Below are 25184 nucleotides of genomic sequence, written 5' to 3'. Positions count from 1 at the left end.
CCCCGAACCAATCCGTTGCATAGAACCGGCCGCCGAGGGATTGGAAGAAATTTGAAGAAGAAATTTGTATGTACATTATGTATCCGTGATCATAAAATATGTCCACCTTGAAATGTGAAGATTTTAAAAGAAAACTAATTACTCTATTTTAGTTCAGAATATTTTATGGTGAAGTGTATAAAAAGTTCGGCCCTGCCGAACATAAATGGAAGTTGCTTACACGTGGGAAGTTTTTGCGGATTCTGAAACTACAATGTTCATAGATGAGAAAAATCAAAAAACAAAAAAAATCGCCGGAACGCTTTTTAAATAAATCGCGATTCAAGTTGGCATTTTTAAGGGTTTTCACGATTTTGGAAACCGCAAGCTCTATCGAAATGGGGCTAAGGAAAATGTTGTGCTGCTACCGAAGAGAAAAATGCGGCATATAGGGCTACTTTACAATCCGTAGCAACGCGTAGCGCACGAGAGAGATATCGGGAGAAGAGTAGAGAGGAGAAACGTCTTTTCCGCAGGAAAAAGAGAGAGATGAAAAAGCGGGAGTGTGAAAAAATCGAGATATGCAGGAGCCAGAATGAAGTCCGAAAATTGTACCAAAGAGTGAAGCATCAAACTGATGGCTTTGGTACGGGCACATCCTCCTGTAGAGGCCAGCAAGGTAATCTGGTAACTGATAGAGATAGTGTGCTAAGGATATGGAAAGAGCATTTTTCAAACCTGTTGGTATCCAGCGAAGACGACGAAGATACCACAAATCAAATCCCAGAAGATGGTATTGATTGTATACCGCTCATCCAAGATGAGGTAAAGACAGCAATAAACCGGCTGAAGAATAATACGGCAGCAGGAGCTGATGGCCTACCAGCGGAGCTATTTAAAACCGGAGGCGACACGCTGATAAGGTGTATTCATCAGCTAGTTAGCACCATCTGGTAGGAGGAACGAGTACCCGACGATTGGAACCTGAGTATCTTGTGCCCCGTCCATAAGAAAGGAGATAAGACTGTATGCTCTAACTATAGGGGCATAAGTCTACTCCCGATTGCCTACAAGATCGTGTCAGGGATAGTGTGCGAACGACTAAAGCCTATGGTCAACGAGATAATTGGGCCATACCAATGCGGCTTTAGACCTTGCAAGTCCACCATTGACCAGATATTTACCCTGCGGCAAATCCTGGAGAAGACCCAAGAGATGCAGATCGACACCTACCACCTCTTTGTCGATTATAGAGCAGCCTTCGACAGCCCACTACGTTCAAAGGTATTCCAGGCCATGTCTGAATTTGGTATCCCCGCAAAGCTCATTCGGCTTTGTAAAATGACTTTAACTGACACGAGATCCTCAGTTAAAATAGGAAAGAACCTCTCCGAAGAATTTTGTACCAAAAGAGGTTTCAGGCAAGGAGACAGCCTCTCGTGTGATCTCTTCAACATCCTGCTGGAAAAGGTTATTCGAGAGCAAACGTCAAAAGAAGTGGCACAATCTACACCAATAGCCACATGTTACTTGCTTATGCTGATGATATAGACATCATGGTACGATCAGTAAAAGAAGTAACAGATACCTTTATGAAGGTCGAAGGAGAATCTGCTAAAGTGGGTCTGGCGGTAAACGGCGGGAAGACTAAGTTGATGGTGTCGACGCAAAATGCGTCGATAGAGATCGGACCAACTGTCGACGTTGGTTCCTATAATTTTAAGGTAGTAAAAGACTTCGTCTACCTCGGCACCGCCGTAAACACAACTAACGACATCAGTTCTGAAATAAAAAGAAGAATTGTATTGGCTAACAGATGCTACTTTGACTTAAGTAAGCAGTTTAAAACAAAGCCACATCTCGTCAAACAAAAATAACGCTTTAAAAAAACTCAGACTAATAGAGAGAATTGGAGATCTTTTCTTAGTTCGGCCTATAGAACAAACGTTCTGTAATGGGACAGCTAAGTAAGTAAGTATATCTCAAAAACGGTAAAATATACGAAAGTCAGTCAGTCTTGTAGATAATTTTCATGGCTACAACATTTCCTTTTGTCCCATTTCGATAGGACTTGCGGTTTCCAAGCAAAATCGTGAAAACCTAAAAAACCCTTAAAAATGCCAAGTTGAATCGCGATTTATTTAAAGAGCGCTCCGGCGATTTGTTTGCTTTTTTTCATTTTTCTCATCTATGAACATTGTAGTTTCAGAATCGGCAAAAACTTCCCAGGTGTAAGCACCTTCTATTTCAAGTTGCTTCAAGAGCACCGTGTAAATGAAAGAGCCATTGTAATTTCAAGTGTTGCTTTGATTTCTTATTTCTCATTTTTCCCCCTGAGATGTTTTTTTTTTTTAAACTTTCCTTCCAATTTATATTTCCCCTTTAATTTCTGTTTCATTTCTCTTTTTCTTCGTTTTAGTGAAAAAGCTGATTTAAAATCACGTTCCGATAGTACAAGTGGTGGACCACCAGGTGATTCGATTTATACAACACCGGCTGGATTTCATCATCAGCAGCAGCAACAACAGCAACAGCCTCAGTCGCAACAACAACTACAACAATCTTCCCAAGGCAATCCAACACAATTACAACATCAACAATTGGCCGCTGCTGCCGCCGCAGCAATGGTGGGTAATAATCATCATGGCGGCGGCGGTCATCATGGTGGATTGGGACAAGGATCTCCTGAAGCAATGAAGGTACGAATGGCTGCAATGATATTACAGCCACCCACTAGGGTCTAGCAGGCAATTAATAATAATATAAAAACCAATAATACAACAATAACATCAACTACAACTACTTCTACTACTACAACAACAACAACGACAAATAATAATAATGAACATGAAAATCATAATGAACATAATGCCGCACCACTGCCCCCCAATCATCATCATGGTGATGATGATGATGACAATGGTGTGGGTGGTGGTGTTGGTGTGGAAACCAATAATCAGCTAGAAGACGAGGGGAATGATGACAAATGTCATGACTTAGTTAAGGAGAAAACAGTTATAAATCAAGGGACTGGACAAGAGACCAATAAAATAAAGACAAACAAAACCAACAATAATAACAATAACAATGTCACAACAATGACAACGACAACAGACTTGACAGATTTAAAGGATATTGCCGCTGTAGTAGACGATGACGAAGTCGACAGTATGACGGATATTAATACACAGCAATTTGTTATATATACCTCTACAACAACAACTACAACCACCAATAACAATCACATTTCCTCTACACTACCAACAACAACATCAACAACATCCACTAACACAAACACAAACAATGTTACTCTCACAACCAATAGTTGTGGCATTACCACTACCACTTTACCGTCATTTACCCCAATGTCCTGTGGTTCTTTGTTGAGTGCCAAGGACTCCTCGGCTGCTGGTAAGTGCATGGAAAAGATTGATGGCATAAAAATGCCAATAAATCAAAAACAAATTGAGAATCAGGGTGAACAACAACAACACCAACAAAAACAAATAAATAACAGCATTACAAGTGATTCAAATAATTTAGTGGATCCTTTAGAGGATTCCTTAACAACAACAACAACAACAACAAATAGTTTTAAGGATCAAAATTTAGGTAAGAGTAGTGAATCGAAGGATTTAAATTTGGATTTGAAAGAGAACCATAATGTTGTGGCAACAGAAATCAACTCTGTTAAGTTAACAGAATACAAGACTTTAACAGATCTCTCACCCGGCCTATTGTTAGATGACGAATTAAGAATGTTATTGCAAAAACTGCCCATCAACAATCCCTTTTATCGTTTTCACAAACAGTCAATGTCACTGCGTGATACCTCCACCACAAAGGCCCAACGAGAGGCCCAAGAAATGCAAAACCTGACCACGGTCCAGGGTGAGAACAAAACGTCCTTTATGTGTTTAGCTAAACTAAGAAAATTTAAGTCTGATACGGATTTATGTAAAACAAATGTTAATGTTAAATTTATTAATAATAATATTGTAGTTGTAGCCAATCATAATAGTAGTAGTTGTAATACAGCAACAACAACAACAAAACCTAGTTTTAAGAAAATGAAAATGAATAAAAATCAAAATTTAGTTTTAAGCCAAGAAAACAAAAATATGTTAATCTTTGAAAATCTTAACAACAACAACGTCAGCAGCAGCTACAAACCCAACGATTTTAATAACAGTACCGTTATCACGAATCCCTTTTCCATATTCCATGATGATGAGAGCCAGTTAACCTTGACGGTGGACAAACGTTTGCGTTGTGCCTCATCGGCCAGTCGCCGAGTGGCCGCAAAAAAACCAATGGTGCCTTTGTCACAACTTCCGCCACCACCATCAGCAGCGCCCCTGCCAGCAGCAACTGGTTCCAGGCCCTATAATTCCCAGTCCCAGCTGGCCAGTTATCACCACCTGTATGGTGTGCCCATAAAACATTTTGAGCGCCAAGATTTCCCCGCCGGGAATGGTAATTTGGAGGTAAATAATAAAAAATGGAAGTCTCGGAATAAAATGGCCAACTCCTCCTCCAGCTCCAGTGTTTTTAAACAAATCTCCCTCAAGAAATCCGGCAGGCATACCTCAAATTCCAGCAGCAATTTACACCAACCAAATGGACCACATTTGAAAAAATTGAAAATCAGCTACCCGGATAGGACCCATGTCCATGGCCCCATGGCCACATCGATTACCTCCTCCTCATCTTCCACCAATACCATTGCAGCCAGTGGCTTGCCGGTTCCACAAAAAGCCAATTATTTCAGCAAACTGCAAGCCAAAACTAGGCAGGGGTTGCAGAAACTAAAAGACAAATGTAGACAGTTTCACCAGGGCAGCTCTCAGGCCAGGAACCCTGGGGCCCTAGACTCCAATAGTTCCTCTTTGAATTTCAAAACCATGGCCAAGGTGGAAAGTTTTCGTTTTATAAGTGACAAGGACAACATAAGGAATTATGAGACCAAGTGTTTGGCCAAACAGCAGCAGCAGTACTCAAGGGGCGGCCTTGACCCCAACCCCACTCTCTATAAGTCCTATAAATCTGAACTTGATCTAAGTAAAAATTTGAACTATTTGGAAAACTACTTGCAGCAGAATTTTGACAATAATAAGAGCTCGGTGATAGGAGGTGGCGGAGGAGCATCAGTGGGCCGCAGCCAAGGGCAAAAACTTAGAAGAGCTTTTCACCAAGTATCCTCATCCTCCAATGACTCTGCCTCGCAAGCAAAAATTAAGGCATCTGGGCAGCATCACAAGCGTTCCTTGAGCAGTGAAAGCCCCAAGAAACTAAATCGGCACAATTATGAAAATCTACAACAACAACACCATCATCAACAAAATGGTTCTTTGAAAAACACCGACTCCCTAAGTAGTTCCGATTATGCCTCGGTATTTAGTGGCCAATATGCAACGGGAGATTTGGATGGACCCAGCAAACACAAAAAGACTGATAACAATTTCACAACAACAACAACAACAAACAAGCCTCACCAAGAAACTGCCACCACACCCACAGCCACAACCCAGCTACGCTATGAACATCCCAAAATGTGTGAATATTTGTTTGACAAGAAATCACCCAACAAGGCCTCCAACAATACCGCCTCCGCCAAGTTACGGACCCTGGAAAATTCCGAATTGTTGGATCTAATACCACCCTCCACAGCCAACGAAGACATGGATGAAGATGAGCTATCATACAATGAAGAGTTGCTAAGGATATCCCACAACAAGGAACAGCTACTAGGCGGTTACGATCCCTATGAAGATTCCCTAACACCAAATAATGTTAGAATCTTGATAAACAACTCGGAGGGTTTTGCTGAGGCCGAAGATTGGTATTTAAGTCGTTCGGAGACCGACAACATTTCCGAAGTGGCCTTCTATCAATCGCTCAATGATCAGCTGCAACATGAAATGGAAGAACCCCACAGTCCTCAACCCTATGATCCATTTGATTACCCCAAATCCGGCAATCATTTGGATTATCACAAGGACCTGTATCCATTTGCCAGTCCCTGCTCCTCTGAGCTACTTGAAGAAGATCAATGTCACCTCATTAACAAAGCCTCGACACAGCAACCTTCGCGTTACAATTATTCCCAGAAACCGTACAACAAACCAATAAGGCAAAGGCCCAGTCCCCAACTTAACTATGAGAGCTATGAGGACAATGAATTGGAAAACTCCAAACCGCACTACTATGGCCAAGAAAGCTCCTCATCCTCGGTGCCGGGACACAATTCCTATAACATGGCCCATCTTTATAAATCCTATAAAACTTCCCTTTCCAATTCCTCCTCGTCCACCTCTTCCATACACCAACAACAACAACTGTATGGCCACAAATATCCCCTTGGCAACTATCATCACAAGACTCCCTCACCCAACAATGCCGCCTACCCTAGTGGTAATTATAATTTAGGCAATCATGGCCCCTCCTCCACCTCCTCCACACACATACGGCGTCCCTCAAATGCCTCCAATACCTCATCATCGGATAATTTTGATAATTTCATACAAATACGTTCCAACAAACCGGCACCTCCGCCTCCCTCACTAACCTCCCAAACAAATCTCTCACAAAAACGTGCCTCCTCTTCCTCCACCACCAGTTCCTATTACCAGCAAAGATCCCCCAATGCCATGGTGGCACCATTATCTTCAACTAATCCCCCCGCACCACCTTTAAACATCTTAAATTATTATGGTGGCTCCAATAATGGGCCACCCCAACTCAGCACACCCGATGGCATGCCCTGCTACAGTGTTCCCCATAAAATGAATTCTTCCTCCTCATCCTCAAATCACTCCTCATCGAAGCTATCAAATTCTTCAACAAATTCAACAAACAGCTCGGCACATTTAATGACAGCTTCCCTGTTAATGGCAGCTGGAACGCCAACGGCAGTCATCAACAATTCTTCATCATCCGGTTCATCATCTTTGGCTAATGTTAACAACAGCAACACGGCCACAATGCCGCAAATGAATTTATCTAAATTATATAATAACCCCATTACAGGAGGCGGAGGAGTAGCAGGCCTAGCATCACCGGCAGCAGCAGCATCTGTTGTTGGTAATACAACGGCTGCAGGCAGTTTTATTGCCCATGGCAATCCTCTCATCACCAACATCTTAAATACAACATCCACAGCAGCTGCTGCGGGAGCAGGAACAGCATCAACCCCAGCCGCATCACATTTATCATCATATCCCTATGAGAAACGTGATAAATTTATATTAGAATATGAATGTTAGCAATTTATATTTGATGTTAAATTTCAAAAATGTTTCACCTTGAAGGCGGTTCTGTCAGAAACGTCATCATTATCCTCATCATCGTTATTGTCGGCATTTCATTATTATGCCTTGCGTGTTATTGTTTTATTTTCATTTCATCCTTATTTTTTGCCTTTTTTGCTAGCTAAAAATTGCTGCAAGGCCATAATTTTCGTTGAAAATGCTATACGCGCACACCATCTCACACACAGAAAGACTTTCCATGGGAATACCCTACAGAATTTAGCAAAGTTGTTTTTCGTTGGGAATTTTTATTTGACATGAATTCTCTCGGTGGCTTTAAACGCTTCTTAAGACAATAGGTATAATACGGGAACGAAAGTGGTCTTTGAGGTTCGGGATAAACTTAAGGTCGATAAAAGAAGTTATTCTGTTTATAAAGGAATTTTAGAAGTGCATCCAACTACCATAAAAAGGTATTCTTTGACACATAGAAAACCTTAACAGGGCTTCCGTATCTATAGAAGATGCATTATGTGAGTATAGAAGACCTCAGGAGACTTTCTGTTACCACTAAAACATCGCACGAAGTCTCATGTTGTCTATAATAGATCTCGAAATATTTTCTGTAACCCACGGCAGACCTCAATGGTCTATAGAAAACTTTAAGATGACTGCTATGTCTCACATAAGTCCTCAAGAGGCATTCTATCTATATATGACCTAAAAAGAAATTTTGTTGCTATAGCAGATCTCAATAGGTCACCTGTAATCTATAAAAGACCTTAAGAGGCCTTCTGTGGCTACAGAATACCTCAAAAAGTCTTCTGTAGCTATAGAAGAATTCAAGATGTCTGGTGTTTGTTTTCTGATGTATACAGCAGATTTTAAGGGACCTTCGTTTGTCTATTACAGATTTTAAGAGGTCCTTTGTTATCTATAGAAGATCTAAAAGGCGTTCTCTACCTAAAGAATACCTTCTATAGGCTTCTGTGGCTGTAGAAGAACTCAAGATATCTTCGGTGGTCATAACAGATCTCAAAACAGTCTTCTGATGTGTGCAGAAAATCCTACGATGGCTTCGATTGTCTACAGAAGATCTCAAGAGGTCTTAGGTTGGTACATAAAATCTCAAGAAACCTTCTGTTGCCAATAGAAGGTCTCTAAGGGCCTTCTGCGACTACTGATAAATTCAATATATCTCCTGTAGCTATAGTAGATCTGCAGTGGTCTTCTGTTGCCTGCAGAGGAACTCAAGAAGTCTAATTTTATCAATGGAAGACCTTAAGAGGCCTTCAGTGGCTACAGAAGACCACAAAAGACATTCCGTGCATATAGAACAACTCAAGATGTCTTCTGTGGTCATAAAAGATCTCAAGAGGTCTTGTAATGTGTACAAAAGATTTTAAGAAAGCTTCGATTGTCTATAGAAAATATTAAGAGGTCTTCTGTTGTCTACAGATGATTTCAATAGGTCCTCTGTTGTCTATAGATGACCTAAATATGCCTTCTGCAGCTATAGATGAAGTCAATATGTCTGCTGTGGCTATAGGTACTCTCAGAAGGGCTTCTGTTGTCTGCAGAAGATCTCAAGACGTCTTCTGTTGTATATAGAAGATCTCAATAGGTCCTCTGTTGTCTATAGATGACCTAAAGATGATGCAGAAGACCTTAAGAGGCTTTCTATGACAATGGAAGACCTCAAGATGACCTCAAAACGGCCTAAGTGTCTAACAAGGACACTTCTTATGTTATCGAAGATCTCAAGAAGTTCTCTGTTTTTTATAGAAGTCCTTAAGAGAGCATAGCTTCAGAAGAACTGAAAATGTCTGATGTGTCTATAGAAGACCTCAACAGGTCTTCTGGTGTCTACAGAAGATATTAAGAAGCCTTTGATTGTCTATAGAAGATCTCAATATTTCTTCTTTTGGCTATATTTTACCTTAAGATGCCTTATTTTGCTACATAAGACCTCGAGAAGCCTTAGGGGCCACAGTACACCTCAGAAGATCTCAAGAGCTCTTCTGCTGTGTACAGACGATGCCTTCTGTGTCTATAGAGGTATTCTGTTACCGATAGAACACCGCAAGATGACTTCTATTGTCCACATAAGATCTCAAGAGGTCTTCTGTTGTCAATAGGCGCTCACCTAAGGTATTCTGTCTCTGCAGAAGAACTTAAGAGGGTTTCTGTGACAATATCAGACCTCAAGATGACCTCAAAACAGGTAAGGTGCCTCACAAGAACACTTCTTATGCTATAGAAGATCTCAAGAGGTCCTCTGTTTTTTATAAAAGTCCTTAAGAGAACTTAGCTTTAGAAGACCTAGAAGGTCTGCTGTGGCTATATAAGATCTCAACAGGTCTTCTGGTGTCTACAGAAGATATTAAGAAGCCTTCGATTGTCTATAGAAGATCTCAATATTTCTTCTTCTGGCTATATATTACCTTAAGATGCCTTATTTTGCTACATAAGGCCTCGAGAAGCCTTAGGTGGCTACATAACACCTCAAAAGCCCTTCTGTGGCTATAGATGAAGTCAATACGTCTTCTGTTGTCTTCGGAATTTTTCAGGAGGTCTTCTGCTGTCGATAAAATATTAATGTGGTCCATAGAAGAGCTCAAAAGGCTTTCTGTGTCTGTAGAGCATCTATAGAGGCCTTCTGTTTTCTATAGAAAACCTCAAGAGGCCTTCTGTTGTCTACAGACTTTATGTCCTGGTATTCTGATTTCTATCGAAGACTTTAAAGTGCTTATGTAGATACAAAAGACCTCCAAAAAGGTTCTGTGGCTACAGAAGTACTCAAGATGTCGTCTGTGGTCATAAAAGAGGTCTTTTGCTAACTACAGAAGAGTTTAAGATGTTTTTGATTGTCTATAAAAGATCTCAATAAGTCTTATAGCCTATAGAAGACCTCAAATGGGTTTCTGCGACTATAGATGAAGTCAATATGTCTTCTGTGGCTATACGAGACTTCAAACGTTATTCTGTTGTATGCAGAAAATGCCAAAAGTATCGCGTAGTCTATAGGAGCTCTTAAGAGGTCTTCTGTATCTATAGAGGATCTTTAGAGGCATTCTGTTGCTTATAGAAGACCTCCAGATGTCTTCTGTTTGCCGAAGAATATCTCAGGAGGACTTCATTTGTCTATAGACGATCTGTGGTGGTATTCTGTTTTCTACCGAAAGCTCTAATGGGCTTATTTGGCTACAGAAGGCCTTAAAAAACTTCTGTTACTACAGGAGACCTAATTATGCCTTCTGTTGACTACAGAAGATCTCCAAAGGCCTTATATTGTCTATAGCTGACCTCAAGAGACCTTAAGTGTCTATAGAAGATTTCACAAAAGGACTTCTGCTGTTATGGAAGATCTTAAGAGGTACTCTGTTGCCTATAGAAGACCTTCAAAGTCTTTATGTGGCTTTAGAAGACCTTACTAGGCCTTCTGTGGCTTTAGAAGATCTCAAGAGGCCTTTTGGTGTCTACACAAGATTTTAAGAAGTCTTATGTAGCTGCAGATGAAGCCAATATGTCTTCTGTAGCTATATGAGAACACAAAAGGTCTTCTGTTGTCTACAGAAGAACTCAGGAGGTCTTTTCTTTATCTACAAAAAATCTCTGGAGGTATCCTGTGATCTATAGAAGACCTCAAGAGGACTTCTGTTGCTACAGAAGATCTCAATAAGTCCTCCGTTATCTATAGAAGACCATAAGAAGCCTTCTGTGACTCCAGTAGACCTCAACAGGCCTCTTGTTGATGTAGAAAAACTCAAGATGTCTTCGGTAGTCATAGAAGATTTTAAGAGACCTTCGATTATCTATAGAAGATATCAAGAGATCCCCTGTTGTCTAAAAGTCTCCTTAACAAGTCTTATGTTTCTACATAAAATATCAGGAATCATTCTGTTGCTACATAAGACTTCAAGAGGCCTTCTTGGCTATAGATGAAGTCATTATGACTTCTGTGGCTATAGCAGATCTCAAGAGGTCTTCTGTTGTCTGCACAATATATCAAGAGATATCCTGTGGTCTATATAAGGCCTTAAGAGGACTTCTGTGTCTTGGCTATAGAAAAATTCTGTGGCTATAGAAAAATTCAAAAGGCCTTATGTTGCTTATAGAAAAGCTCAATAGGTATTTTAAGTTAGTAACAGTAATCTGTTGCTACAGAAGACTTAATGATGTCTTCTGTTGTCTGAAGAAGACCGTAAGAGGTGTTATGTGGTACTATAAGACCTGAGGAGGCATTCTATTATGTATAGATGAATTCAACAGAGTCTATTGGCTACAAAAAATGTCAACATAATTTAAATAGGAATCCTGTTATCTATAGAAGACCTCAAGAGGCCTTCTAAAGGTATTCTACATATAGAAGAACTTTAGAAGGTCTTCTATTTACAGAAGATCTTTCTAATTTCTTTTACCTATGGGAGATCATTGGAAGGTCGTCTATCTACAGAAGACCTATAAAAGACCTTCGCCCTTTTACATATAGAAGGCCTTTAAAAGTTCTTCTACTAATGAAGAACTTTAAATTTTCTTCAACCTGTAGAAGATTTTTAGGAGCTCGTCTACCTAGAAGACCTTTAGAATTTTTAACCTACCTAAGACCATTACAAATTCTTCTACCTGTAAAAGACCTTTATAAGTTATTCTACTTATTGAAGGTCTTTAAAATTTCTGCTACTTATGGAAGACATTTAAAAACTTATCTACCTATATCTAACATTAAATTTTCTTCTACCTGTAGAAGGTCTTTATAAGTTGGCATTTCTTCTACCTATAAAAGATCCTTGGAAAGTCGCCTGTCTACAGAACTCCTTCTATCTAGAGAAGACCTTTAAAGGTTCTTCTCCTACTGAAGAACTTTAACGTCTTTCTTCTAGAAGATTTTTAGAAAACCTATAGAAAACTTTAGAATTTGTTACCTAGTCAAGGCCATTAAAAGTTATTCTACCTGTAAAAGACATTTATAAGTCATTCTACCTATTGAAGGCCTTAAAATTTCTGCTACTTATTTAAAAATTTTGTTACCTGTAAAATACATTTATAAGTCATTCTACCTATTGAAGAACTTCAATCTTCTTCTACCTGTAGAAGGTCTTCTGTTAATGAAGAGCTTTAAATTTTCCTCTACCTGTAGAAGATTTTTAGGAGTTCGTCTACCTAGAAGACATTTAGAATTTTTAACCTACCTATGACCATTAAAATTTCTTCTACCTGTAAAAGACCTTTGTAAGTTATTCTACTTATTGAATGTCTTTAAAATTTCTGCTACTTATGGAAGACATTTAAAAACTTATCTACCTATATAACCTTTAAAAGTCCTTCTACTAATGAAGAACATTAAATTTTCTTCTACCTGTAGAAGGTCTTTAGAAGTTGGAATTTCTTCTACCTATGAAAGATCCTTGGAAAGTCGCCTGTCTACAGAAGACCTTTAAAAGTTCTTCTACTACTGAAGAACTTTAACTTCTTTCTTCTACCTGTAGAAGATTTTTAGAAATTCGTCTACCTATAGAAACCCTTAAAATTTGTTACCTAGATAGGGCCATTAAAAGTTCTCCTACCTGTAAAAGACCTTTAAAGTCATTCTACCTATTGAAGGCCTTTAAAATTTCTGCTACTTATTTAAAAACATTTCTACCTGTAAAATACCTTTATAAGTCAATCTACATATTGAAGAACTTTAATCTTCTTCTGCCTGTAGGTCTACCTGAAGGTCTTTAGAAGTTCGTCTGCCTATAGAATACCTTTAGAAATTCTTTTACTTAATAAGGCCATTAAAAGTTCTTTTACCTGTAGAAGACCTTTACAACTTATCCTACCTGTGGAAGATTTTAAGAAGTTTTTCTACCAACAGAATACCTTAAGAAGTTTTTTTGCGTACAGAAGACATTTAAAAGTTTCTATATCTATAGAAGACCATTAGAAATTATTCTACATACAGAAAACCCTTTAAAAGTTGTCCCACCTTTAGAAGTTATTAAGTTATTTAAAAGGGTATCTCTATTTTCTTTTACCTTTAGAAGTTCATGTACTATAGAATACCTTTAAAAATTCTTCTATCTACAGAAGACCTTCAGAAATTTTTTTCTTTGGAAGATCTTTTAGAGGAAAACATTTGATATATTTACTCTCATATTGTCAAAATCAATTCAAAATATGTAGCACATTTTCTATTCCACATAACCTAACGACTACCCTCTCTTCATTACATTCCTAACCCTCTTCGTAATGGCCCTCAATTTATTTCCACCAATTATTTTGATGGCATAGAATTTTTATGATAATTGTTAACTTTTTCGTTAAATGGATTTATGGGTTTTATTTCTTTGAGGTTCACAAGTTTTATGTGGTGGCGAAAGGGAGAGGGAGGTGGCGAACGTTTGGTTGCTAAACGTATTTGATGGATTTGTGCGTGTCAAGCAATTAAGTGTGGATTTCCTTCTATTCTCATCCCACACTCTGCTTACATTTGCCAAGAGGCAAATAAATAATTTTCTTCTGCATCACTTATCCTTGCTTTGAATAAAGAATGAACCAACCGCAACCGAAGGGTATATTGAAGGGATTACGTATGAAAATTATTTTGTTGTTACTTTTGTTTTCGTTTGTTCATCCTTAAAGGCAAAAATATGTTGAATAATTTATAAGAAATCGAATAGAAATATTGATTTAATAATAATAAATATATTACATGAAGAGAATTTTAAATTTTGACAGGATTCGAATTTGATTGAAGGCATATTAATATGGTGATTAAGGGATTGAATTCATGTTGCTGATACGGAAGAGGGTTAGCAATGAAACTGTTTAATGGTGATTATTGAATTTGAATAAATTAGAGATAAAAAGTTTCATAACAATACATTTCAAATGTTGGCATAATATTCTTTTTTACTTCTCTTGAAATCATTTATCTATGGGGTCATATAAGTATTGTCAATACTTATACGCCTACCTAACCAAAAGATTCTGATTGTTGATTAAGAAGTATTTTTTTGGAAAATAATAAATCAGCCGCCTCACGGAAGGTAGTCAGGCTTTTGTCATATCAAGAAATGCTCTTCGATTCTGGTCGCAACTGTGATGCAATAATATACACACACCATTTTGAACACTGAATGTCAGGAGTCGATTCCCACGTTAGACAACATCTCATTTCCAATGGAGGCAAAAATACACCACCCACTAGCATCGAAAACATCATAAGGTCTTCTATAGCTACTAGAGTCCTCTTGGGCTCTTCTATAGCCACAGAAAGCCTTGTAAGGTTTTCTGTAGCCACAAAAGGCCTCTTAAGGTTTTCTATGGACAACTGAAGAGCCTTTGAGATCTTCTATAGACAACAGGAGACCTCTGTACACAACAGAAGACAACTTAAGGTATTGTATGAACAAAAAATAATTCCTGATATTTACTGAGGCCTTCCGTTGACACAACGCACCCATTGAGCTCTTCCAAAGACTACATAAGACCTCTTGGGGTCTTCTCTTGACATAAAAGACTTCTTTGACACAAAATGCTTCTTAAAGCCTTCTATTAAAACAATACACCTATGTAGATCTTCTGTAGACAGAGAGGGCTTATTAAGGTATTCTGTAGACAAGAAAAGACACCTTAAGCTCTTCTTAGACAATAAAAGGGTATTTAAAGCCTTCTATAGACAATAAAAGGAAACGGAAGGGCTCTTGAAGTCTACTATAGCCAAACAAGATATTCTACAACAACAGGTCCTTAATCAATAACACAAGACCTCTTGAAATTCTATACAGCGGTACACAAAACCTCTTGAGAAACGGAATACCTATTGTAGTCTCTTATAGCCAAAAAAATTTTAACAACAGAACACTTTTTGAGGTCCTTAATAGTCAACATAAGTAGGTATTTATAGATAATAGAAGGCCTCATGAGATCTTATGAAAACCATGTAAGACTTCTTCTTTTCTATGGTGGCAAAAAAATCCATTGAGGTAGCATAAGTTTTCTGTGTTTTCTACAACTACAGCAGTACTTTCGAGGTTTATCAAAATTTTTTAAAAACAGATTTAGGCACAGAGTAGTGTCTATTGATGCATCGGCCGCCGGGATAACCTTATTAAAAAAAACAATGGTACGGTAAATTATTTTATGCCACACTTTATAATCATTTTAATTTATTTTACAATGTCTTCGAAAAATTTCTTTGGTAGAATAATTTATTTTTCGCTTCGTCCCTCTCACGCTATAGCCTTCATTTAATACTTAAATTATTCAAATTTTTGAAATAGGCTCATATGGCGTATAAATGGAATTGAATAAAAGGAAGGCAATTCAGCTGTAGGTATGCAGTTAGAGCACACCAAATTTATTGGCCTTCCATGGGCCTAAATAACCTATTCTACAAGCAATATAAGTTTTTGGTGATCCTCTCCTAGAACTCTTCTATAGACAGCATAAGGCTTCTAAGATTCTCTACAGCCAATCTAACAAAAACATTTAACAACAAATTTAGGTACAGAATAGTATTTATTGGAAAATTCGCCACTGGAATAAGCCTATTAATAAAACAAAGGTACGTTAATTTATTTTTTGCTACTATACCGTCCCTCTCACTTTGTAGGCTTTATCTAATATTTTAATTAATCAAAATATGATAGTAGACAACTATGGCGTATGATTACCGTCGATATTAATACGCTTACCAGTATCTGTATTTAAATGGAATTGACTTAAAGGATGTTAGGTTAGGTTTAAGGATGAGCAGCCATCTAGTAGTATAGGTGATTGCTTCACTCGGAGGCCGTTGGTCCATTTTGTTCATCCTGTGTAGGTTGTAGATGAAGATTTTAAGATGTGAGGATGCCGGGGTATAGATGATATTGTGCTGAAAAAGTAGAAAAAGTCTGATTAGTATTTAATAGTTAAGGACCTTTCCCAAGCCATGGTAGATGTTTGACAAATTTGAGTACAACAATGTGATCTATGTTAGGCAGGAAGGTCAGAGTGTCTATCTCATATCTATCTAGTGTTCGGTACCTCCTTGTTTGCAACAAAGGACACCTACAAAGCAGCTGTTCAACAGTCTCTATCTCTTCCGCATTTTCACATAGTTTGCAATAGTCAATGCCACTGTCGTCCAATTTTTAAGTTAGAGATCTCACTCTGCAGTGACCGGTTATAAGTCATACCGCGATCTTCATCCCTAACTTATCAAGTGAGAGGAAGGACGGCGTACTTCGACGAGAGATCACTGGCCGGATCGCCTTGGACACACTATAACCAGGTTCCAATAGCCATCTTTGATATGCCCTCTCATTGAAGATCTCCCGAAGTTTGCCGATGTAGTAGCACATCGGTGGCCGGACGGTTTCATCAACTGATAACTCGATAGACTTAGAGCCACCTCTAGCTAGTTCATCTGCTACCTCGTTTCCCATAATGTTGCTGTGACCCGGAACCCAATATAGCTTTACGATATCGTGTATAACCTGCAAAGCATTCCTGCAATCAAGAAAAGCTCTAGAATTTATGGTCCATGACTTAAGAGCCTTGAGAGCCGCTTGACTATCGACATTTATAGTCACTGGTCCTGTAAGACTGCCTTCAAGCCCTTTCACCAAATGAGCTGCTTTCCTGAGCAAGAATCTCCGCCTGAAAAACACTACAATTATCGTTGAGCTTTTATGAGTTTTTAATTAGTGAATTCTCGCAGTAGTCGCCAGCGTCAGTACCTTCTTCCATCTTGGACCCGTCTGTGTATACTACCAGACCGTCCAGGAGAGATAAGCACTTAGGCCATGTGTCCCTGCTTCGAATGTTATTTTTGCTGCAATTATGCAGAAAAAATATTTCCTATGGATCACCGATTTCATGTCCAAATCAGCACCATGTAAATGTATCACCAAAAGACCTGGAAAGTATTACTGTTAATCATTTTATTGGCAATACTGGGTTAGAACTGCTTTGTCATTCGGCGCATGAGTACCGGCAATGCTTCAATGCCTACTAATACATTTTCATTCTAAAACGTTTGCCAGAATTTATACAAATTCCTTATCAAATATCCCTTAACAGATATCAAATTTAATGAATTGCGACAACACTTATACTTATACTAATTAACACTAATTGCAACATATACATGTGTAAAAATCGATGTTACGTGGAATTTTAAAAAAGAAATTCCTGAATTAGGGATAAAGCCTTTTTCCCGACTTTATAATTGTTCACATTTTTTTAATATGGATATTTTTATGAACGAATTCGTTTTTGAAGATTTCAAATTACCACCAGGTGTTTCTATTCCAGGGGTAACAATATAATTGTATATGCCTTTTTGATACTAAAAATACAGCCTTTTAAAGACAAAGCCCAATACTATTTTTTTTATCTCACATGGCGTATGAGTGCCGACAATACTTATACGCCAACAAAAAAATATTAATTTAAAAATAAAATGTTTTTTTTTTTTAATTGACCAAATAAAAGGTGAAATAATAAAAAAATCAAGCAACTTCAATTTTATATCTAATTCTAATTTAAATTAATTTTTAAAAAGTCGCTTATGAATTATCCCTTTAAAAAACATCAAATATAAATTGCCCACTATGAAGAGAGGGGCGTATAAATTGTGACAACACATATACGCCCCCCGGCTAATCAATCATAACTGCAACATGCATATGTGTAAAGAAAAACAACGTTACATTGGCTTCTTTTCTAAATAAATAGAACCAAATGGCAAATCGTGAAAATAAATCTAAAATTAATTCAATTAAATGTATAACATATTCAAAAAACTGTATAAAATGGCAAACATGCAATCTGTAATAATTTGTATAAATACTGTATAATTATTATATATTAGCTTATATTAAATACAAAACAAACAAACAATAAAAAACCTAATGGTTAATTATAATCAAATCATGTCTAGTTATAATAAAATGGAAAAGCAAAAAATCTTTAACATATTAATTAACTATAAAAAACTATAAATTTAAAAAAACGAAAGAGAAGAAAAAACATTAATGATAGTATACAGCACCTAAATACATACAGCATACATGCATAAATACATATATTACGAAATGGAAAAAATTGTGAAATTTTCAGACAATAATGAGATTCAATTATAAATTTAAAATAAATATAGATTGTTATAAACATAAATACAAAAAAAAAAACAGAAATGAAAAACAAATCTCTACCAAACCTAAAACCCATATTCCACAACACAATAACATTAATTATGATTATTATTAATAATAATATTGATAACAAATTATATTTAAAATCAATTAAGATTTAACTTGTAATTAACAAACATAAAACAACAACTTTGTAAAACCAATCTCCATAGTTATTAACTTATTAAAATCTATAAAAAAATCTAAACAGCAAAACGAAAAACAAAACTCATCACAATAATGCCAATTGTAATACTCTCCCGTTCTCTATTATTATTATTATTACCATCATTATTATTCTATGTGAGATAAATTTAAATTAATTATTATCATAACAATAAAATATCGAATACAAACTAAAAAAAAAAAAACATTAGACATTTTCTTCTTTTTGCATATTTATAACCATAGTTAATGAATAAACCCCTTTTTCCTAAATAACTAAACAAAAACAAATTATCATTGTTACTAATTAAATATATTGTTGGTTATTTTTTGCAGAATTTAATTGTGTTACAAAAAAACAACAAGTTTATAAACGAAATGTTACAATAATTTTGTTAACGATATCTTTTGCACACATGAAAAAGTTTCTTATTTGATTTAAAGTAAATTTTTGATAATAATGAATTTGAAATGTACTCAAAACCACCGGCAATAGAAAACAATATGTACTCTGTTCCAGAACCTACAATAATCTACTATTATTACAAGAATCTAGTATTATTGAAATTTTTAACGAATTCATAGAAAAAATTCAACATGTCAATAATGGTCCATATTTACATTAGGCAATTTTCCTTGCGGCAATTGTCAGTGTGTAGGTGGGAGAGGGTGTTGATAGGCAAAGGGTTACCATATGCCTCACCTCTCTCTCCATCTAACTGACAAATGCCGTAAGGAGAATAGTCTAATGTAACCACATTTACATTAGGTAATTTTCCTTAGTCTAGCCTATTATTCCTGGGAGCGTATAAATGATGTTGGTAGAATAAAACTTATACGCCACATTAATTGATTTTAACCACATTTACATTAGGCAATTTTCTTTAGTCTAGGTTTTGAGACAGATCAATAATAAAAAAATATTATTCCTGGGAGCGTATAAATAATGTTGGTAGAATAATACTTATACGCCACACTAATTGATTTTAACCACATTTACATTAGGCAATTTTCCTTAGTCTAGGCTTTGAGACAGAGCAATACTAAAGAAAATATTATTCCTGGGAGCGTATAAATAATGTTGGTAGAATAATACTTATACGCCACATTAACCACATTACATTAGACAATTCTCCTTAGTCTAGGCTTTGAGACAGAGAAATAATAAAAAATACTATTCCTGGGAGCGTATACTTATACGCCACATTAATTGATTGTAAGCAGATTGTAAATTGAAATCCATTTGAAACTAAAAACGTTCAATAAAAAATATTAAACACAATATTGATGTACACTAGAGCAGCAAACAATCAACTTTTGTTTAATTTAAATACACACGAAATAACAAATTTAATATGCCGCCTCTTTAAAAAAGATCTTAAATCTGATCTGATTTTGAGGAAAAAAAGTAAATACAATGTCATAAATATTATTAAACAAAAACTTAATCTAAATGTCTTATAAAAAATTACATACAAAAATATTGAGTTTTCAAATTCATTAAAACATTATTTAGGCACCTAAGACGTATGAATACTGTCAATACCAATACGCCCACCCAGAGGTGATTAAAAATTTAATTGACCACAAAAATTGCTTACAAACATATTGAGTTTTCAAATTCATTAAAACATTATTTATGCACCTAAGGCGTATGAATACTGTCGATACCAATACGCCCACCAAAAGGTGAAAGGTGTAATTGACCAAAATATTAAAATATATAACTGAGGCGTATGACTATTGTCAATACTAATACGCCTACAATTGAAATTTAATATGAAAACGCTTACTTAGCTTTTAGCATTATGTTGAGGGAAAAATATTGACATTTAGTTTGTCTTCACAACCTTTTATTGCTCATGCCCTCTTTCATAGGTGTTTACCAAGACCATCAGTCTCTCTATTAGGTCATATCACTTTCTTTTGTATCGTCTATCACTGAGTCCATTTAACGGACTATGAATGCTGTCGATACTAATACGCCCACCAATTGGTATATAATTCGCAGACATTTTTGTATGAAAGGTAGGCATAGTTATTACATATTTTTTAATTAACCAAAATATGAATTTATGCACCTGGGGCGTATGAGTAATGTCAATACTAATACTCCTCCAATGGGAATTTAATATGAAAAAGCTTTATTTAGCTTCAGCATTAGGTTAAGGGCAACAATATTGAGAATATATTCTTTATTTTAGCTCCAAAATCTGTTATTGACCATGCCCTGCTTCATAAATATTTCCTAAGAACTTTAATCTTTCTTGTGCTGCCTCTAGTACGTCATATCGCTTTATTTTATACCTTATTTCAATGATCGATTTAACGCAGGCACCTAATGCGTATGAATGATGTCGATACTAATACGCCCACCAATTGGAATTTAATTTTTTGGAAGTTCATAAAAATTTATAATTAGAAATATTTAGGAATATTTTTAATTAACCAAAATGTGAATTTATATGCCTGCGGCGTATGACTACTGTCAATACTAATACGCCTCCTATTGGAATTAAATATGAAAAAAGCTTTATTTATTTTTTATTTTCGTTGTACAACCTACTATTGTCCCGCTTCATAAATGTTCCACAAACACTTCGGTCTTTTTTGTGCTCTTTCTAATAGATCCACTTGATCTGTCTCACCATAGATTTCCTGTAAGTTTAAATGTAATAAAATATTAATTAATGCATAGAAGGCGGATGACTATTATTGTCACCAATAGGCATTCCAATAGAACGTTCCAGAGAAATGAAGAAGTTATCAGGACAGATGGAAAAAAATTGAAAAGTTTCGTGACCAACCCACTTGATCTGTCTCACCATAGGTTTCTTGTAATTTAGAATGATTTATATGCAAGAAAATATTAAATTAGGCATAGAAGGTGGGTGACTATTATCGTCACCAATAGACATTCCAATAGAACATTCCAGAGAGATGAAGAAGTTATCAGGACAGATGGAACAAAATTGAAAAGCTCCGTGACCAATCCACTCGATCTGTCTCACCATAGGTTTCTTGTAATTTAGAATGATTTAAATGCAATAAAAGCTTAAATTAGGAATAGAAGGCGGGTGACAATTATCGTCACCAATAGGCCTACCAGAATCTACATTCCGTCTTTGTCGACAAAGCCTGTGACAAAAAGAAAGTAGACACAGTCATTACTTATTCATCAATGCATTTTGGCGAAATTGGATCCTGATATCTATGGACACAACGAACACAATATTAACAAGTAAAAAAGTATCAGTTAGCTTTGCCCTCAGCCTGTGCAAATTGAAACACTTTTTTCACCAAAAACTTATGTATTTAGGGTGTTTCAAAATTTTTGTAGTATGAACCGACAAAAATGTTGTTGACTTAAACTAAGTTTGGAAACAATATTACGAAGGCCAAATTTTGGCCGGAATCGGCATATCCGTTCGAGAATTATCTTGCACTTTGTTTTTAAACTTTCAGGCTATTTTTTAGGAAGTATGGACTTTCCCCTGAGGAAACTTGTACACGCAGAGAAAAAATATTGTTGGAACAATCATATTCTAAGAGCAAAATAGTGTATTTTAAAATTCTTAAAATATGTATTGTTGGCGCAACAATATATTTTGTGTCATCATGTTTGCTAATAAAAAATATGTGGTTGAAACAACAATATATATTTTCAGATTTTTAAAATACAGTATTTTGCTCTTAGAATATGATTGTTCCAACAATATCTCTTCTCTGTGTGTACCTTCGTATAGGGGACAGTGAATACAAGATGTTACAACAAAAACCAAGGCGATTCGAGAGCAGGTCCTAAACTGAACTTTTCCGTAATTTTGTGTGCGAGGTACTCGAATGAGTTTACCGATTGAGTCCATATTGGAACCTCATCTAAGACTGATAGAAATTTCATAATGTGCAATGTATGGACCAAATTACCCCCTTCAAGAGTTATCGTACGCACAAATTTTCGGACATTTTCGAACTTTTGTGGGGGAGGTACCGGAAGGAGTGGACCGATATAATCCATCTTCGAACTTGAACTAAGTTTGGACAAAATATTACGAAAGCCAAATTTTGGACCGAATCGGCAGATCCGTTCGAGAGTTATCTTGCGCTCCAACCACTACACACGGTGTCATAGGGTTTTTTGTAACTTTCAGGCTATTTTCTCAGGAAGTATGGACTTGCCCCTAATGAAACTTACAGCGTCGTATAGAGGACAGCGAATACAACTTGCGTAAACAAAAATCAAAGCGATCCGAGACCAGGTCCTAAACTAAACTTTTCCGAAATTTTGTGTGGGAGGTACCGGAAGGAGTGGACCGATTGAGTCCATATTGGAACCTAATCTAAGTTTGGTAGAAATTACACGATGTGCAAAGTATGGACCAAATCGGTTATTCCCTACAAGAGCTATCATGCGCACAAGTTTTGCGACAATTTTTGAACATTTGTGGGGGAGGTACCTGAAGGAGTGGACCTATATGGCCCATCTTCGAACTTAAATCGAATCTGGACAAAATATTTCGATACCCAAAATTTGAACCGAATCGATTGATCCGTTCGAGAGTTATCGTGCGCACCAGCCAGCCAGACAGACAGACAGACGGACGGACATTGCTAGATCTACTCAAAATTGTCTGAAACGGATATCGTACAAACATACTTGGGGTCTAAAACCATTATTTCGATGAGGCACATTTTTAGCCGTATCAAAGTGTAAATACCTTCTTTAGCCTAAAGGCTGAGGGTATAAAAATACATTTCGGTAGCTTTGATCTCCTCTATATGTAAATAATTCTTTCTTCAATATTTATTAAAGCCAAATTTCACGTTTGGTATTTAAAGCATATGAGTAATGCCGATTCTAATACGTACACTAGGCTTTATAGAAATTTCCAAACTTCTTCAAGAAAAGGTGTTATTTTCATGTGCTGAAATTTCCATAGTTCTTACTGAAAAATGCTCTTTTCATATCCAGTCTGCACAAATTATTAGAATTCTTTCTTCGAATTTAAATAAAACAAATTTTTCAGTTAAAGGCGAATTAATATTGTCAATACTAATACGCACCGAGGGATCTGTGGAAATTTGAATATTTCTTCGTGACAAAATTTCTTTTTCATACGATATCTTTAAAATTTAATTTCTTCGACGTTAAACACAGCAAAATTTCAAGTTTTGTATTTATGGCGTATGAGTATTGTCCATACTAATACGTCCTCTAAGTCTTACATAAATTTCTATATGTAAATATTTCTTTCTTCAACATTAAATAAAGCCAAATTTCATGTTTGTTATTTAAAGCGTATGAGTAATGCCGATTCTAATACGTACACTAGGTTCTAGAGAAATTTCCAAAAATTGTTTTGTACTGCAGTGTCGACCAAGATGAGGACAGACAAACATGTGAATGTATTCAAAATATTGGCAACTTATGACAGATTAAAACATTTTCTCTCTCCCTCTTTCTTATTGTACGCTATATAGATGTGAATGAGATAGACGATTTGGTCCAAACCACAGTTTGGCCACGAAAAGTAAATTTTTGTAATAGTTTAGAGACCATATTCTGGCCAATAATCATAGCATGTTTAAACTATTTACCGTTAAAATTATATTTTTAAAGCTTTTATTAAAGGGTGGATTTTTTACAACTTTTATAAAGCCAAGCTTAAGACCCATACTCTCAGATTTGAGAAAAAAATTAGACCTTATATTAAAGTACAATATCTATATTTCAAACAGTTTATTAGAAACCTCTTCAAGCAATAATCGTGCCTGGATTATTATGTCAAAATGTATTGAAAATATCGAATTGTCTGTGCAAAATTCCAATAGTGTGTACAATCTTAGAACCGCCTTTATCAATCTATTTAAAATATAATTTGAAATTCCCATAGAGGAGAGAACTGAGCCCATTCATCTAAGAATCTAGCTTCAGTACATATGAGTAATGACAGTACGTATACGTTATATATATACGTTCTAATTTCTCCAAATTAATCTGGAAAACTGGGGCTCTTGTCAATTTTCCATACCTTATGGAAAAATTAAAAAAAAAACTTTTTCATGTGTGCAAAACTAAAAGTATATTAATGCCGATATCAAATATCCATTTTAACTTTATTAAGTTTGACATTTGAAAATTTTATGAAAAAAAAACAATACAAAAAATTTAATTACATTAAAAAACTGATATATGTATCGAAATGTACTATTATTACTACTGCATACTTCTGTAAACATAACAAACGAATAATAAGACTTATATAAGTAATAAATATTAAAATAAAATATTTATAACAATATTAAATAACGACACATGTACATACATATTTGGTTTGTATTCACATTTTTTTATATTTTATTTTAAATTAAATTTCATTGTATTTTTTGCTATTATGTACATTTCCGGAAAATGCCTATGGATATGTCAATCATGTATGAGACTAATGAATATTGATTTATCAGTTATTTATTTTAATATATATTTTTTTTTTTTTTAATTTGAAATACAAAAGTATGCAATAGTTATGCATACGGATTGGTGGCGTATGAGTTGTGTCAATACTAATACGCACCCTATGAAAAAATTCTGTTCATTGTAAATTTAACGCTTCAGAGG

At 35.9% G+C, this 25184-nt stretch overlaps 1 protein-coding gene across 1 annotated transcript in view; it reads left to right on the top strand.

Annotated features, from left to right (window-relative positions):
• The window catches only part of LOC141402034 (uncharacterized), a 1128858-nt gene that overhangs the window by 934535 nt on the left and 169139 nt on the right, over nucleotides 1–25184 (top strand). The window contains exon 17 of the mRNA XM_073982660.1: nucleotides 2399–2678. Coding sequence (XP_073838761.1) covers nucleotides 2399–2678 — 280 coding nt within the window. The remainder of the gene's footprint in view (nucleotides 1–2398; nucleotides 2679–25184) is intronic.

Source organism: Musca autumnalis, unplaced genomic scaffold (genome assembly GCF_047663935.1).
Source record: "Musca autumnalis isolate F117 unplaced genomic scaffold, ASM4766393v1 scaffold_1, whole genome shotgun sequence".
NCBI lineage: Eukaryota > Metazoa > Arthropoda > Insecta > Diptera > Muscidae > Musca > Musca autumnalis.
Note: the sequence above shows the minus strand (reverse complement) of the source record. Positions and strands in the feature narration are given on the sequence as shown.